The 17,888-nt window shown below is 46.5% G+C and overlaps 1 protein-coding gene across 13 annotated transcripts in view; it reads right to left on the bottom strand.

Moving 5' to 3' along the window:
* Positions 1-942: 942 nt before the first annotated feature.
* The window catches only part of cic (Putative transcription factor capicua), a 44,310-nt gene continuing 27,364 nt past the window's right edge, over positions 943-17,888 (bottom strand). For 3 of the 13 annotated variants that reach the window (XM_070287545.1, XM_017176690.3, XM_017176691.3), the window contains 17 exons: positions 14,662-15,895; positions 14,452-14,592; positions 13,406-14,106; positions 13,058-13,285; positions 12,736-12,860; positions 9,465-10,229; positions 8,073-9,370; positions 7,781-8,003; positions 7,402-7,701; positions 5,127-5,278; positions 4,641-5,058; positions 4,243-4,567; positions 4,002-4,168; positions 3,840-3,932; positions 3,444-3,643; positions 3,035-3,233; positions 943-2,885 (listed from right to left, as the gene is read on the bottom strand). In XM_070287545.1, the coding sequence (XP_070143646.1) occupies positions 2,812-2,885; positions 3,035-3,233; positions 3,444-3,643; positions 3,840-3,932; positions 4,002-4,168; positions 4,243-4,567; positions 4,641-5,058; positions 5,127-5,278; positions 7,402-7,701; positions 7,781-8,003; positions 8,073-9,370; positions 9,465-10,229; positions 12,736-12,860; positions 13,058-13,285; positions 13,406-14,106; positions 14,452-14,592; positions 14,662-15,768 (6,516 nt within the window). In that variant the 5' untranslated portion in view covers positions 15,769-15,895 and the 3' untranslated portion in view covers positions 943-2,811. Of the gene's footprint in view, positions 2,913-3,034; positions 3,234-3,443; positions 3,644-3,839; positions 3,933-4,001; positions 4,169-4,242; positions 4,568-4,640; positions 5,059-5,126; positions 5,279-7,401; positions 7,702-7,780; positions 8,004-8,072; positions 9,371-9,464; positions 10,230-10,341; positions 10,575-12,735; positions 12,861-13,057; positions 13,286-13,405; positions 14,107-14,451; positions 14,593-14,661; positions 15,896-17,888 lie in introns of those variants that run through there. The other 10 variants (XR_011445452.1, XM_017176697.3, XM_017176695.3 and 7 more) reach the window with 10 other exon arrangements.

The following is a 17,888-nucleotide window of genomic DNA, read 5'->3' as shown; positions in this document are numbered from 1 at the left end:
ATATATTTAGCTCTATGTTGTAAGGAGGGCTCAGCTACGATTTAAAAGGCCCTCCTCGATTAAAAACTATAGAAAACACATGCTCCCTCCTCCTACGTTTATCGTCAAAATGTGCGATTCGCTCACAACAAAATCTCGAGAGTTTTGCACCCACTCTGGGGTTTTCGTTTCTAAATCTCCTCCTTTTAAAAGCATTTTAAAATACAGTTGATGCCTTCTTCTGACAAAAATAGATGTATGTATATGTGTATATATTAATGTGGGAGGAGTAGGCCGGCCCTTTCGCAGATCTTCCCTTCACACGGCTCCTATCAAATATTTGTTTATAAAAGCACCTTATAAATTTTACATGTTCTCGCAAATTTTACTCACTGGCCTCGTTTTGTATAAATAGCTAAATAGTTCTTCATCTTTTACTTTTACTTTTACTTTTACTTTGTTCAAAAATTGTCTTTAACATTATACAACACTATCTGTATTTTTGTTTTTCTTGTATTACCTGAATTTTAGAATTTTGTATCCGAAACGCCATTTTGGTTGTGTATTTTTTGTTTTCTTACTGAGTTTGTTTCCCTATCTTTTTGTTTCTCGTTCTTGTAATTGCCAAAAGTTGTGGGGTTTTGTGTTTCCTGTTTCTTTTCCATTTTCAGTGTTTAATTTTCATTGTCCGAAATGTGGGTTTGCCAAAGGTGTTGCCTTTAAACTTAGTACATGCCAAAAAGTTATATGTTTCTGTCTGCACACTATTACCTAATTGACAAATATGTATGTTTTACTTAGCATTATTTGCTCGGGGTATTCTACTTGGGTTCTCTATTTAGTATTATTCAATTAGCTTTGTCATTGGCACAATTCAGCTTGTGAGGGATGCTTACGGGGTGTGTTGGAAACAAAGGGGGAGACAGTGGTAGTGCCTCCACTTGAATTAAGTTCACACGTTGGTTAAAATTTGCTTATAAACTTGGTTTTATTTTTCTGCTTTATTAGCGTTTTCCTTTTTTTTTTAACATTAACACACTACAGATTACGATCTTCTGCTGTTTATCATATCAAATTTCGTTTGTTCACTAATTAATACAAATAACTAGTAGGTAATTAAGAACTAAACATGGTACAGAAACTATGATTAAATTTAATATTAAACACAAAATGTAAAAACAAACTATAAACGGCTAGGTGAGTTGATTTAAATTTTACAAATTTATCTTTTGCCTTTACTTTGTTGTTCTTTTTAATTTCTACGATTGCAACGCGTCCAGCATGAATGGAACTGAATGGAAGCGGCATTCAACTTAATTCACATGTCCCGTTCGATGATGATAATGGTGATTATTGCGTATTTGAAATAATTGTAATAACTAGAATATGAATATTGTTTAGCTATTATTTGTTGATTTACTAGGTTATTTTCGTTACGAGTGTATTCTTGTGGGTTTACGTTTTATCCATCAATTTGTGGGTGTGCAACTGTTGCTCCTTCGGGATGGGATACAAAAAAGAGACATATTTAAAAAAAATATACTTAGGCTTACAAAATAATAAATCAGCGACAACACTCAATAATTAACAATTCACAGTGAACATAATTTTGCATATGGGTCACATACAAACATACATATTAAAACCATTTGTAACTAATTTTAATTCAACCGAAATAGTACAGAATATTAAATAGTAAATTGCAGCAACAGTGGAAGACGTTTCTATCATTTCTGCTTCTGTAATAAATTGTTTTCCAATTAATTTCTCATTCGAAGTTTATTTTTCGGTGTGTGTTTTGTGTGTACAATTTAAAAACAGGCTATTCTAAAATATATCAATAATAAAAATATATATAAATTATAATTCAATTAGACAACAGTGTAAAAAGCCAATTAAAGGAAATGTACATACAATTTTAAAATGTTTCGTTCTCCCTCACTCTTAATAGTGGAGAACAAAAGCAAACAGTTTAAAAGCATTAAGTTGTGTGTTGGGGAAGGGTGTGTGGGACATAGGTGTGTGTTTTTGTTTTTGTGGGAATTTGTTCACTTTTAAAATGTTATGACTAAATATACAATACAACTACACAGTGTTCATTTCAAGTTTCTTACTGTTTGTTTGTTTGTTTTTTTATACAATTCTTTGCTTGTGCTTAATACACTTCAAAATTAATGTGCAATTTAAGTTAAAGCTTAACCTCTATTTCTGTCGCTCTTTGTTAGCTCTTCTTCCATTTTGTTAGTTGTAGTTTTCGCCTGTAAATTAAAACCTAAGCCGTTACGCGGAGGATTATACAATGTTTCCATTATGTATGCAAGTTTTGTTTTCTTTTTGTGTTTTGCTTTCATTTCGTTTTTACTGTACTTCATATGTGTGCTTCAAAAGTTCCAATTCTCTTTAGAGTTTCTACCTGTCAGCTCTGCCTTTACCTTTGTTGTTGCTCCTGATTTATTAAGCTGCTTAATAAATTCATTCGTAATCAGTTTCTCATTATATACTCACAAATTACATGTATATATTGTATGCCTATTGTAATTTAAAATTTGTAATCTTCGTTCTCCCGTTCTTTGTTTACCTAGCTCTCGCTGCTCGCTACTTTAAATTAATTTTGCAATTAATAATAAACACTAGTTAATCATGCATCGGATGCATGACGAGCTGAAGCCAAGTGTGAGCTCTTGCTTGTTCTCATTTCATGTTGCTTGTGGTGCGTGTGTGTTGAGTTGCTGCAATTTGTTGGTTGGTTGTTCCTGTCGATTCGCTTACTATTCTTAAGTAATTTGGTCACTTGCAGCCAACCATCGTGTCTGTCTGCTCCTCAAGGATCCCCTACTTGTACTTGGCATCAGATTCGGTTGCTTTGCAAAAGGAATGCGGCTGCTCCGAGTGTTGCTGGTGTGCACCTGCCGTTTAGTAATATTGAAAAACATCTAAAAATGTTTTCATTGGGAAATCGAAACTAAATTAAAAATGCAAATTGAAGAAGGTAACCAAGAACGTGAAAGAAAACTAAGAAGCCCCTTCCAAGTAATTTAGCATCTTGCTTGTTTACCTGTTCCATTGGGCGGAGCATTGCCGGCCTGCACATTGTTAAGTCCAGTGCTACTGGCGCTCAGTGTGGTCGACGACGAGTTGGAGTCGGCCGGCGTGTTCGGCCCCGCCGAGTGTGGAGTGCCCAAAAGCCTCTGGCGCACCTCGCGTATCTTCAGCTGCAGATCTTGCTTGCGCGGAAAGACAGCAATGTGCTTGGCCTGTGAAAGAGGCAAGTAGATTTTGTAGGATTACAGTAAATGATTTTCTCTTCTTAATTTCAAGGATTGAACCTCTTATAATCACTTATCCCGATAGGCTCCAAAACTGACTTGACTTATTACATTATTCACAGTTCCAAAAGTAATAAATGTTCTTTCTACTTTTCGGGAGTTAAGAATAGAGGGTTAAAGAACATCGCAAACACTCACCTGAAAGGCTATGGTGGCCTGAGCACTGGGAAAGTTACCGTGCACGGCAAAAAGCTGCATCACCAGATGACGACGCGTCTCCAATACCTTGCGATGTCCCTTCTCGCTAGCATCCGACCGGGCGCTCTGTAGTGGCGTCTTTGGCGTTCTGGGCGAGCGGCCTGTCTGATCGGAACTGTCCAGTTCTGCAAGGCGTTCATCTTCATTAAGAATGTGTGAGAGTTAAGGCACGTGTTTCAAGTCAAACGAACACATCCTTTAGTATTTAATTAAACTTAAACCCCTTGTTGTTTTTTTTTTTCAAAAATTTTTATATCTTTTTAAAGGGAGACCAAGTTTAGCTCAAATATTCATGTTTGTGCGAGGCGGAAGTTAGGTTTTGTAAAGTAAGCTTACCTTTCAGCTCGTTGGTAAAGTCAGGGCCAAAAAAGCGTTGTGTGGTGGTTGGTGGTGCCGAGGCTGGTTCGTCAATGGAGTCGTCTTCACTCACTACAAATTGTATTCAAATCGAAAGCTTTAGCTTGGGCTAAATAAATGCACTTAAAGCCCAGAACTCACGTAGCTTCTGCACTGGCGGCGGTGCAGTGTTCTTCTTGCGATAATTCGTGCCGTACACGCGGGGCGAAGAGGGCACAGCGATGGCACTGGGCGACTGACAATCCTCCGGCTGGAATTGCGGCAGGGCCTTGTACTTCTTCTCGAAGTCCACTTGCTTGAGCACGCTGCTGTTGAAAAGGAGGGGATGCATTGCAATCAAATGGGAAACGAAAGAGTACGTATCTTTGGCCCTTCTGCTTACTTATTCATTTCATCGTTCTTCTTCTTGAGGGCGGCCGCTGCTGCCGTTGCTCCCTTCATCGGGGATTTGGGCTGATGGCTGTTATTGTTGCTGGTGCTGTTGCTAGTGGTTGGTGTGAGAGGCAGTTGCTCATCGCTATTAGGCGTCGTAGTCGATGAGGTGGGCGTGGGCAGTGCCGAGCTAAGGCTGCTACTGTTGACATGCCCAATGATCGGCGACGACGCATCCATCATCGTGGGCGAGTGCAGCTTGCGGCTGATGTGCTGGCCATTGCTTGCCCCCAGATTGGCGCCAAAGGACACATTGTTCTCCGACTTGCTTTGGGCTAATAGAATCGTTCACAAAAAAATGTCAACAATCAGAAATGGGAGAAGCCCACCCGGAAGGAAGATACTTACATAGATTTTTGCGCCGCTGCAAGGGGGCTCGTCCCAGCTGAGCCGGCGTAGGTGCCAAAATGAACTGCTGGCCATCGGCATCCATGTCGCTCTCATCACCTCCACTCGTTGCCGCTGCAGTTCCTATGCCTGCGCCTCCTTCCATGCCTGCTCTCTCCAGGGGCGGCGCACTCATTAGATACGTGGCCGATTTGGGTGTGGAGGGCATCGACTTGTATGAGGGTGAACTGGCCGGCGGCTCTGCGCTGTGACCGGGCGTGTAGCCGTGCAGCAGCATCGTGGGCTGTGCACTAACGGGCGGAGGCAGGGAGGCCAGGCCGTTGTGGTTCTTGAAAATAAAACTGCCCGGCGGAAAGGCGTCCAGCTGGAGTTGCTCCAGACTGGGCGTGCCCGGCGTATGGCGCTGCATCATCGAGTACTAAAGTATGAATAGAAATACCATTTAGCTTAAAAGATCATTATTTAACCACGGACTCCTTTACTTACCGGATTGCTCATGGCGAAGAACATCTTTTGGCCTGCCGATGGTCCCCCTGCCATGATCTGGGCCGGCGCTGACGCTGGGGGCGTAGCAATGTTGGCCGCATGCCCCAGTCCCATGCCTGCCGGTGACGATGGCACACACGCCTGATGTGCAGCTGCGGAGCAAGAGTTGGAATTGGAGGATAAGGAGGGAGTTGTGCTTGAGTTGATCATGACAATTGTTGCGTCGCCAGTGCAGCCACTGTTGGCCACAGGGGCAGCTGCTTTGGCGGCGGTTATGGTTAGTTCGTTGGCATTACTACTACTATGATTTGTGGTCGCCTTGGTTAGCACCGTGAGTGTGGCTCCCGCCTGGCTGGTGACTGCTGTTGCCGATGTAGACGTCGCTGTGGCAGCCGTCAGGATGCGAGCATTGGGTGGCAACGTGATCTTATTGCAGGCGTTGATGCTAATAAAGGACACGGGTCGCAGGGTAGCTGCTCCTGTTGTCACGGTTGTGGCTGCAGAGCCGGCGACTTGTTGCTGGTTGTAGGAGTTAACATCAGTGATGAGGAGCATCGTTGCCGGCTGGCTGGTTGCCACCTGCCTGTCATCTTTAATTGTCATCTTAAGCTCTTCATCCCGCTCGCCATCCCCCTCATCGTTTTCGTCATCCCCCTCTTCGTCCTGGCCATGCAAGGTGTCCAGTACCAAGGCATCGTACAGGATCGCCGCCCGTCCGGTGCCCTTGTTGTTGTTTCCCCCATCTTGTAGGGTCAGCAGTTTGCGTATGATTGGCGTGGCATTGTTGTTAATATTGCATGTTATTGAGGTGGTGGTTGTTGAGGATGTTGTTGGCGGTTGTTGTTGTTGTTGGAGTGTTGGAAAATTGGAAAACTTATTAGGGACATCGTTACTGGCTTGAGCTGATACTGAGGATGTGGTAGAGGATGCGACCGTGGCAATCACCGGTGCGCTCTGAACCTTCTTCTGCTTAAAAAACAATGGTGGCGGAGTGTTGTGTGGATGTTGTTGATGTTGGTGTGAGTGTGGATGCTGCTGCTGCGTTCGTATGATGGTGAAGTGATTGATGGTGGGTGTGGGTACGCGGGTGATGACTGTGGGCGGCGTCTCTACGCGTCGCTGGTGCAGATGCTTCAGCTGTTGGTGCGGGGAATGGGCCGGCTGCAGTGGGGTCAGAGACCGCACAATGGTGAACTGCTTCCGCTTGATAGGCGTCACAATGGTGGCCGCCAGTGTAGGCGGCGGTGTAGGCGTGGCTGTTGGTGTAACCACCACCTTGGACGTTGGGCCGTATGGGGCGAAGTCATCGAAACCGGCACTGGCATTGACACTGGCCAGTTCCTGCATGAACTGCTCATCGTCCTCGTCCTCGTCCTCATCCTCATCATCCTCCTCCTCGTCTTCTTCCTCGTCCCCATCCTCATCGCCCGCTCCTCCACCATCATCGGGGCACGCGATATCCCCTCCATTAGTATCCTCCCCTGGCTCCGTACTCTTTATGTTGGCTGCTTTACTCGTTTCTGGATCTGGTTTTCGTGTTTTTAAGAGTGAGGTTTATTATGGAAGGTGACGAAAATGACAGCGCAAGAAAGAAGATCAAGATTATGTGGCGTGGTGGGAGTTATTCGTGTGAGAAGAGAGAGTGAGAGAAACAGAGAGAAAGATGGTTATGCTATGCAGAAAGCTTTCGTGGGAAAAACTTTGCTGATGAAGTCGCAATTGAAAAAATGCAAACAGTGTGGACCTTGGGGATGATGGGCGATGGGCGAAAGGTGGTGCAAGTGCTACAAACGTTCCAATTTCCGATTCTCTCCAATTTTGCTGTTTGGCATAAACTCAACTTAAAACAAACATAATATGAGCTCGCGCTTGGCGCTACGTGAACGAAAACCAAACTTCGACCGCAACAAATCATAGTAAAAATAATGCCAACACTAAATAAACTTAAGGTAAGAAATAAAATACTAATAACGTGTAAAGTAAATGATTACCAAACTAAGTATTCTCATTTAAGGAATAAGGATAATAATAAATAAAATCCAGTTGTTGTAGAACATTAAGACTGTTGTCAATATAAATCTTTTTTTTGTTTTGTTATTCTACAATCGATTCGGGAGTGTAAAGTTTTGTTATTAATTCCTTGAATTTACTTTGAAAATACCTTAGGTTTTATTTCAGTTTTATTTACAATAGTCTAAATGTTCAACAACGTTTAACAATTTTCAACAACGTTCTCCTTCTCATTTTTCGCATTTTTAGGCTCGCATTTACTCACCTCTCAAGTCCGTGGGACTGCGATGTGGATGATGCATGTGGTAGTGGAACTGCTTCTGACTCAAAGCCGTCGCTGTTGGCACATTAAAGTTAAAGACACTGCCGCTACTTGGCTGATGAGCGCTGAGCACGCCTCCTCCTACGCCAGCTGAAGATGACGATCCACTGCCATTCAGCTTGTAGGGCGACGGTGGCTCCTGCTTGATGTCCTCCTGCTTGATATGTGACTGCAGGCACGCAGCGTCCTCTGGCTTGCTGCCACTGCCCTTGGGGCTAATTGGCATTGACTTAAAGGCGCCGCCTGCAAATCAAAAGATTGAAGAACAAACAGGCCGATTAGCATAAAATGTTAGGATGGTGATTAGCGGTGGTTTGCTCGCCTGTGGGTTGGAATGGTGTTACACCGATTGGATTCTTGGGACTAGTGTACTGCGTGTAGATTGACATCTGGGGGTATGGCAGAATGGTGCTCTCCAGCACCGGATGGGCCTTGATGGCCTTCGGTTTGAGTGTAATCTCGCGCTCTCCACCGCTTCCGCTGGACAGCGGTGCGCTCATGGCCTGGCCGTTGGCACCAGAAGTATTGGGCTCTTCAGCGGAACGCTAAAATATGATTTTGAAGGGTACAGATTAGTAATGTTTGATCATTTCTAAAAATTTATGCATTCCCACCTGATCCGCATCTGTCTGCTGCTTGCGGTAGTCGAAGGGTGCCTCGTCCATGTCCGAATCGTTCACTCGCTCGCGGCAGTGCAGGTCCAACTTCTTAGCGGGCTGATGCTGTGCTGGCTCCTCCTCAACAACCAGCATCTGCTCATCCTCGTCCGAGGGCAACTCGTTCTTCAGGAGTTTTCCGTTGCCCTTCAGAGAGATTGTGGTTGGCGCTTCATCACAAGTGCTGTTGTAGTTGTCGATCGTTAGCGGTATAATGTCGCCCTGGAGATCAGAGGAGATGCCCTGGCCACCGCAGCTACCGCTGCCACCCGGGGTCGAGGGGCACATGTCGTGCTCAAGGGAATCTGAACCATCCACCGAAACCAGACGCTGCTTGGCATCTCCCGCTCCAGCTGCCCCACTAGCCTTGCCCCCTGTCGCAGCCGTCGATGTTGAAGATTTGCGACGGTCCTTGGAGCACCACTTCCATTCTGGGTGCAGCTTAAAGTGTGCATCCTTCACGGAGCTGGCCAGCTCGTGGTACTGCGCCTTCTGCTCGGGCTTCAGGGCGTACCACCACTCACCCAGAATCTTACTAACTGTTCTGTTATCCTGATTAGGGTGCTTCTTGTGCACCATCTTGCGGTGCTTCTTCGAGAATATCATGAAGGCGTTCATTGGACGGCGGATCTTCTTGTTTGCCGGTTGTCCAGCCGCTGCGCCTGCCTGTTGTTGTTGCTGCTGCTGCTGTTGTTGCTGCTGTAGAGCACTCAATGATTGACTCCTTCGCTTGGCAGCCGAGGTGACTGGCGCACCAGCTGCTCCATCGCTCGGGTCATGGCACTCCTCCAGCTTACGAATGTTGCTATTGTAGGTTGGCAGTCGCATTGCTGCCGTTGGCTTCTTGTTGCTGCTGCTAGTGGGAGTTGCCTCAAACACATCGTCGTCCAACTGCTCATCCAACTGTTCTTCCTGTTGCTGCTGCTGCTGATGATGATTGGCTGCTGCTGCCGCGGCTGCTGCTGCCGCTACCTTGGCATCGTTCATGGAGCAGTTGAGCGGCTTGCCCGGAGAGCACATTGGAGCGGGCACAGTGGGATGGTTATTATTGTGGGTCATCGACATCTGCGGCGATGATTGCTGCTGTTGCTGGTGATGTTGCTGCTGCTGTTGGTGTTGCTGCTGCTGCATCATCACAACGCTGTAGCTGCTGGCCGCAGTGGTCGAGGCTTGGCCGGCCGACACTGGCGGCGGCTTGGTCATGGGCGGCATCTGCGGCAGGAGCTTGTACCAGGGATGGCTAGGCGCATTGTACCCTGAAAATCAGAGGTTGAAATATGATACAAAGTTAAGTCAGTTAAGAGCTAAAATTTAGATCGGAGCTTAGTTATTAATATAAACGTGGCTTACCGTTTTTTGGCAACACCTTCTCCTGACCCAAGGGTGCAACTGTCGCGGCTGCTGAGCTGGTGGGCGTGTTGGGCTGATGAAATGAAACCGTAGTGGGCGGCATGGCCTGCACTGTCAGCTGAGAAGCGTCCACGATCACGGGATGGAACGTCTGACCGCCGGACACCACCACATGGGGATGTTGGTGCTGTTGCTGCTGCTGCGGCTGATGCTGGTGCTGACTGCTGGAGATGCGTATGACGCTGGTTGCATGGCCCATGCTGCTGCTGCTGTTGATGTGCGGAGCTTGTGGCGCTGGCAGGCTGGCGTTGAGGTGAGCGGCAGGTGGTGGTGGCGGCGGTTGGTGAAGCTGGTGTGGCTGCTGCTGCACTTGGTGGTGCGGCGGCGGAGCGTGCATAACCAGGGACACAGGCGTCGTTTGCGGCGGCAAAGGCTGCTGCGTACCAGGTGCTCCACCTGTTCCACCTGTGTTGTTGCTGTTCGTCTCCCAGCCATTGTTGTTGTTATTACTGGCGCTGTTGTTGTTGGCGTTGTAGAGCACCGGACTGGGTGTCGCCTTCCACTTGGCCTCCAGGGAAACAGTGGCCACCGGCTGCTGCTGCTGGGATTGCTGCGACTGGTTGGCGATGGGCGTGAAAAAGTTCTGCCTGTGAGTGGCGGACACATTGACCGGCGAGTGGGCGATGGCGTTCAGTGGAGAGGCTCCGGCGTGGTTCACCGGCGACGCGTACGAAGGCGTGGCGGATCGGGAGCTGCTCAGTGACACTGCAAAGGGGGAGGAAAAAAGAAAGGGAAATCATTAAGTCCTGTCCTGCTGTGGTTAAAAGCTCCAGCTTTCGCTGTTATTCTCGGGCTCTCTCCCGATCGTTGGCATTACATAAGCACTGCAGGTAAAGTTTGGCACCCAGCTCAAAGTCCTGGAACGCATTCATGACGTCCGTCGCTCCTCTAGAGCATTTCCACGGAAATCTCTCGCTCGCTCGCTCCCTCACTCTGCTCTGCTGTGCCTTTTTCTGCCGTCGTTGTCACATTCGCTTTGCTTTGCTTGGTCTTTTCTTTAGATTATTCGGTTTTGGTGCTGTTCTTTGATTCTTTCGCTCGGTGCTCTTGACAGTTCCCACTTCTCAGCATAAATGCGGCAATCGCCGACGAGCCCGCGACGACGTTCAGTCAAGGGCAGCGACGTCAGCAGCATAAATCGAGCGAGCGCCGCCGCTCTCTCGCCCAGTCTCGGGCGCTCTCCTTGCTCTCTGGCCGCTCGCCATGTTTGTTTACCTGCCGTGTCGGTGAGCCAGCGAGCGCGTGCGAGTGTGCGTGCGGGGCCGCTCTCAAGTGCATTTTTGTTTAGGTAAAAACGAATCAAAGGCAGGGCAAGGCAAATAACAAGAAAAGAGCAGAATAAAAGAAAAGAATCTGTTGCGCTTTGCGCGCTGCCGCTGCCCTCGCCTCTGTCGGCGCCGCTGCCCTCGCTTTGTTTCGTTTCAAGTGGCTCTGCCGACGCCTCTGTCACAGCGATCATTGCGTCTCTTACCTTCTGCAGGTGCTTAGGAATGCGTACAGCACAGTGGCGTGCAAGGGGATTAATTGCACATCAATAAACTATTAAGGCACTTTATTGTTGACGAAATAAATATGCAGCTGCATTTGCAAATACATATGTACATATGTATACCTTCGCCTCCATGTGAAATATATTTCAAGCAACTAAAGAACTTTTTTTCCACTGAAGCTATGAACATCCTGTACACGTTATCAAAACCAATTTTCTATAAGGTATTAAGTACTAAGTACCATATGAACGGTGGCTAAGATATACTTTTTCTTAGCTTGCGTTCGAAAACAGTATCAAAGCAATAAAAAAATTTATTTTGGGAAATTAAATTCCAATTTTCTAAACAATCTATAAGCACTAATTTCTCTTCCTTACCTTACAATGAAATTATTACGAAGAAAAATTATTTTTCAAAACCTTCTTTACTTCTAAAAACCCTCTTAAAAAAAATGCAGGGCAGGCCGCTGCTTAAGCATCTCCTTCTGCCTCTGCTGTTGCTATCTCTGCCTCGGTCGACGTCGCTGCGTCTGGCGTGTAAATCACGCTGCGGTCACACTCTCAAGTGGCCGACGGTGAGTGGGAGAGGGGGAGAGATGCTGGCGGGAGAGGGAGAGAGGCAGACAATGGAACCCTTGATTCGTTTTCGGGATCGAAATCGGAATCGGACACGACCTCTACGCCGCTGCAGCGACACCTTTCAAGAAAAGCGGCTGACGGATGGACGGACGGACAAACGACCTTTGTTGAGGTGTGTGAAAAATGGACAGGCGACGGTGGACAGAGGGAGCTGGCAGCGGGCAGAGGGAAAACAGAAAGAACGACGCGGCGCAGCCACAATAAAACTTTATGATATGCATTTTATGGTGGATTGGAAATGCATCGAACCAGAAAACAAGGGCCAAAAGAAAGATTCGAGTCGCCACGACTAAGGCAAGTGCGGTCTGTAGTTTCGGAAGAATCCCCCTAGGCGAGATTTTTTGGTGATTACAAACTTTGATACCTCTAGTACCCTTAAACCATAAATTCTGTCAAGTTAAAAACACCTTAGTAATTGAATCAAGATCATGAAAATATCATCTATCAGAAAAGAGTTCCAGTTTCTATGTATAGATAAATTCCAAAAATATCTAGTTTGAACCTCTGTATAAAACTCTCTATTAATGCGAATTTAATGTCGAAAAGGAGGAGCTCGACAAGGCGGCATTTTATTTTAAGCCTGGCTTTTATTGGCCTTTTAACAACAGTTTTTCCAGTACGCAAGAAATCCGGTTCTGCTCTAAATGAAAGAAGTTCGTTTCTTCTGCATTCCAATGGAATACTTTTATGGGAAGAACTGAGCAAGGGAATGAAGAGCAAGACAAGACGAGGCGAGGCGAGGCGAGAGGTAGGGTGCCCAGAAGGTTCTTCTGCCCCGAACCGAAATCAAAGAAATATTTCCAGAAGCGCCGTGAAAGAAGCCTCGGAGACGCGATGGAAAAACGGAGCAGTATACTCTGCTTGCTCTTGTCCCTCTATTAGTGCGAACCAAGAGGGATTAACAGTTAAGCTGGCGCTGGAAACAGCAGAAAGGGACGGTCAGAGGGACAACAGCCTTGAAATTAATTGCCGCAAACTATGAATAAATTTCTGGACAGAGCCCAAAATGCATTTATGATGCTCTACGGGATCGTAAAGAGTCAAGAGGTGTGAGAGCTAGAAGGTGAAAGAAAGGTTACTTACCCAGCATGACGGCTGCATCGGTCTCCTCCTGATCGTAGCGACCCTTGACCCGGTAGTTGGGCGACGTCTCCGAGTCTCGCGACGTGTCCTCGTCGATCTGCGTCTTACTGCTCGATCGGCTGTCACTGAAAGATGCAATAAAAGAAGGCAGAATGACAGGTAAGTGAGAGCTTAAAAAATAAATTGTTTAATCGGTCTGCAAATTGGCCTTCTAACTACTGCCCCTAACCTTTCAAATCAAAGAAACAATCATTAACAATTTAAATTAAAAAATATAATATTTCAAACTTTTCAATGAATTTGATTATACTTGATATCCTACCTAAGTAAACGACCTGGACCCGTTGACGAGGGCAGGGCGCTGTTGTTGCCCTTCTGGTTAAGGTGTCGCGAGCAGAAGCCGCGCCGCTGAGATTCCTTGGTGCAGAGCATGCACAGGCGGCGCCACTGCTTCCCATTGTACTTCTTGCGCACGCCGGACTCCGACTCCACAATATCGCCCTTCTTGAAGCGATGCGGCGTGGTGGCTTGAGATCTGTGGATGGCACTGCTGGTTAATACCAAAGGGTCGATATAGTAACTATGTATATATTAACATATATGTATGAGTTCTTCTTGGATTCTCCTTCTTTATATGGCGAGAATCGCCAGGAAATCCTATTAGACTCACCTTGGGGTTGCTGGATGAGATCGTGGTGTGAGCCTCTGGTCGAGTAGACTGGACGTGCTGCCGCGGCTTTGCATGCTGCTCCGCTTGCTGCAAGTGCTCATCTTCTCCGTGTCCAGGTCGCCAGCCGCCGGCGAGTATCCGATGCCGACTCGCTTTAACTCATCATCCGAGTCGTAGTCGTCGTAGCCCCGCGACGACTGCTGCTGCTGTTGCTGCATCTTAAGATGCTGCCCATTGCTTCCCGGAGAGATCACGATGTCCGGCAGGCCATTGGTCTGCTGAGGATGGGGTAGCGACTGCGACTGCGATGCCTGCTCGGCTCCATGTGCCTGGCCGGCTATTGGGGGACGCGTCTGAAACGGCGATGTGGCCGTGGTCCGATAATACTCTTCTTGTTTCACAAGATTTTGCTGGTGCGGTTGCTGGTGGGTGGGCGTGGGTGGTGCCGTGGGTAGCTTGCCGTCGTAACGGGTGGCCACGAAGGTCAGCGGCGCCCCGGTAGCCGCCTTGGGGTATACAATGTTGCCACTGGGCACAGACATCGCCTCGCCAACTGCTGCCCCTCCTGCCGATACCTTTCGCTTGCCAACACCTGATGCCGGGGCAGTTGCTCCACCCGAGGGTGTCAGTTCGTTGAGCTCATCCCACCAGGGCGGCTGAAGGAGGCGCAGATCAGCACGACGCACAACCTTGGTGGTGGCCTGGTGGACACAGATGAAAGATGCAATTATATAGTTATTCAATCATCATATTACAATCTTAGTAAAGGGTAGCCCTTAAATCGGTGTGAATATGAAAATAGTTGTAATAATAGAGTTTCTAGTGCACTTTGAACTATTCGGTCGTTGTGTTCCTGATAAACTTTTTATATAAAGGCATTTTGCTTGCACATTGTATGCCTGAATACTTAAGGTTAGAATTTAAATTGCTTTATTTTTTTATAATTTTAGTACTACCTATATCAGACTTATCTTTTTACATTTTTACTATCCAGGAGCTTAAATATTCCCTTGAAATACAAAAATATACAAATAGTTAACCCTTACCAATTCGTCGCCGATCAGCTGCACGCTATATTGCTTAGTGGCCTGATTGATGTCCGTTATGACGCCCTCCACGTAGACGAAGCTACCGGAGCCACGCCCCTCCATCCGTTGCCGCACACAGACACGGGCGTCCATCGTAATCTAATTGGCGAAAAGGAAGGGAAAACTCCATTAGTACGGCGCTAGAAGGTATTTTTTCGTTCTACTTACATCCGCCATGGGCGGGCTGGCATCGAGTATCACATGGTTGCGGCCCTGGTGCAGCACATCCGGATATAGCAGCAGCCCCAAATCGGCGGAATCGAATTCCACGAGTATTGAGTCGGGACTGGCCTCCTGCACTTGCCGGATAATCCCGGGGGCATAGTGGTTATGGATTTTGGCTAGGACACGTGTGTTGTTCCACTCGCTGAGATCGAGCAGGGATTGCTGCTGCTGCTGCTGCTGCTGGTGTTGTTCCTGTACATGTTGCTGATTGTGTGAGTTAAAGCTAAAACGTGGTTGCTGTTGATGCTGCTGCTGTTGTTGTTGTTGTTGGTAGTAGACGGCAGTTGTGGGCGTGTGTGTGCGTTGCTGATGATTGATTGTGGCTGCGTGACTATTGTTGCTGCTGCTGCTAATGCCTGCAACATGTTGCTTGTAAGTACTACCGCTGGTATGCTGCAGCGGGGATGCAATGATAATACGTTGCTGTTGCTGCTGCTGCTTGCTATCGCTGCTGTTGCTATTGCTGTTGCCGGCGCCTGCACCGCAACTCACGATCATGCGATGCAGCTGATGTTGCTGCACAGCAGCAACATTGCCGTTGGCCAGGCCATCGCTATTGCCATTGGTGTCGGCGGGTTTCTGCTGCTTCTGCACGCTCAGTTGCTGCTGCTGTTGGGGATGCTGCTCTGGTTTGTCCAGCTCGGCTGGATCAAATTTTCGCTTCTTGGGATGCTGACGCGGCTGAGGTGGTTGCTGTTGTTGCTGTTGCTGAGGTGTGCTGGTTGCTGCTGTTGCTGTTGTTTGTAGGTGCGGCTGGAACAAGACATGCTGCTGCTGATGCTGCTGTTGTTGTTGCTGCTGCTGTGTAGCAGTTGTTTCGGCGGCTGATGTTGTGGTTGCTGTTGGTATACCGGCGATTGTTGCTCCCGTTGCTGGTATCACCATTTTGTTGGCGGCAACAACTAAGACTTGTTGCTGCTGTTGCTGTTGTTGCTGTTGTTGCGGGTGTTGCTGGTGTTTGTTTGTTATGACATAAGTCTCGGCTGCGGCAATCGTGGCTGCTGCTGCTGCATGGGTCGGTGTTGCAGTCGCATTCGCAGCACTGAGCATCTTTGTTGTGGCAGCAACATGTGTATGGCGTGTCCTGGGTAGGATTGGGGCTAGGGTTGATACTGGATCTGGGTTTTCTTCAGAGGGTGTTGCTACTGCAACGGCGGTGACATCAGCAGCATCCTTCCTGCAAACGAGAGTGGCGAAAACATTCGTTAATTAAGTTGACAAAAGAAAACCATTAAAATCAACGACGCCGTTGTCGATGTCATTTCATAATTAGTGTAATCCGCATCCTGACAACCCTGACATCCTGCCCAGATCCGCAGGCGCCGGCGGCAGCCGTTAGCCGGCAATAAAATTCAATCTCGCCCAACTATAACGCCGTCTGCGTTGTGGCAACTGCAAGGAGAGGAGGAGGGAGAGTGGAGCATGAAGCCGAAGAGTGTGTTGGCCAGATGACGACAACGGAAACATTTTAATTTGCACAGACGTCCAGTGGTCTGGGATGGCTTTAAACCGAAATGGGGTAAAAAAGAGTACAAGTGACACTCGAAATACATTTTATGGCAGGGCCAAGCACAGACAGGCGAACGTACAGTTTAACAAAAAGTCAAACTCATCTGGCAATCACACAGAAGTATGAAGGATGAACTTGTTGGGCCAAGGAAACGAAGACTGAAGTAATAGCACGTTGGGGCTAAGCTCTACACGGCGTAACCATTCACATGGCAACAGGGATTTGTGAAGAAACGTATTAAGCTCATTACGGCTGAAAGCAACTGAGCAAAAAGGATTTTTTTTTTTTTACTTTATTAGCTAATTAGTAACTTATGGGCAAACCATTCTGTACTGTTTCCTATATAAAGTGGATTTATCTTAATGCAATTTTAAGAATTGATTAAATGTACAAAAATGTTTGCAAATATTTTATTTTGAAAATCTTCAAGAAGTGTTAAGTAAACTGTAAACTGCATCTAATAGACCTTAACAAATTCTCAAACATTTTTTCCGAACCCAATAAAAGCCATTTCTACTTGTTTCTTCCTTTTTCATTTCTTCAGACTTCGACGCCCACGCAAGGTGTTGCATACTTCTGGGCATGTTACGTATACGTAGAGGGTGGGAGTGGTAGTTGTCAGCCAGAGTTGCCACATCGCTTGTTGCAGCTTATCACACAGGAACATCTTCCCATCATTTGCTTCTGCAACTGCATCTGTGTACAGCTCTATATCCCTATTCCGTTATCCCTGTGTGTAGGAGTAATTGCGGGAAATGAATGCCACGCCCTTTGTGGGCGAGCAACACCCACACAGCACTGACACAGACACACACACACACACGAATGAACGAATAAAAAAGCTACAGCCTTGGCCATACTGCTACTGCTGCCGCTGTGCGGGACAAGTGCAATGATTGCTTTATCTTCCACCCTTTCCCGCTAACATTTTTGTATTTTCTTTTAGCTCGTTTTTTTGCAACTTTGCTTTTCATTACTCTGGCCGCCGGGTCTTTGCAGTGGGGTATTCAGTTTCGGTTGCTAGGCTGCCGCATGCTAGCAGCAACTCACAATTGTTAGGAAAAGTCCAAAAGGTGTGGGAGAGGCGAGAGGAAGACGCTGAAAGGTGGCAGACACGGCGTCTGGTACAGTTAGTTAGTTGTTCGGGGCCAGCGTGGAAAATGCTTCCATACACAAAAGAAAAATATTTCAATTCGATGAAAATCTAGACAGAAAAATTGAAAATAAACAGGTTTGGCCACAAAAATTTAACCAGAAACATGAAGAATTAAAATAAAATAAATTTGGGGAAATACATTTTTTTTAATTTCAAAGTTTAGTTAGTTTGGCCGTAAAAGTTTCAAAAAATTTTTATTTTGCTGAAAAATATGCTTAAAAAACCAATTACATTTTAGAAAATATGACTAGTTATTTATGTATTGAATTGTTTTATGATGATTATTACCAGATGATTACGGTACAGCGGTCAACCAATAAATAAGGATTGGACAAATAATAAATAGTCATACACGAATGTGTGGTTTGGGAAAAACTGTCGATTCGCTGGTAAGAAAATACAAAATATATAAAAGCAATAATTAAACATTTTCAGTGTAATTGACGGTTTTTCCTGGAATGAAGAAAGTGCGTCAAAAGAATGGCAGTAAGCTGAAGATGAAGT

The sequence above is a fragment of the Drosophila kikkawai genome, chromosome 3R, assembly GCF_030179895.1.
Source record: "Drosophila kikkawai strain 14028-0561.14 chromosome 3R, DkikHiC1v2, whole genome shotgun sequence".
Classification (NCBI taxonomy): Eukaryota; Metazoa; Arthropoda; class Insecta; order Diptera; family Drosophilidae; genus Drosophila; species Drosophila kikkawai.
The sequence above is the reverse complement of the archived record's forward strand: the minus strand, read 5'-3'. Positions and strand labels throughout refer to the sequence as shown.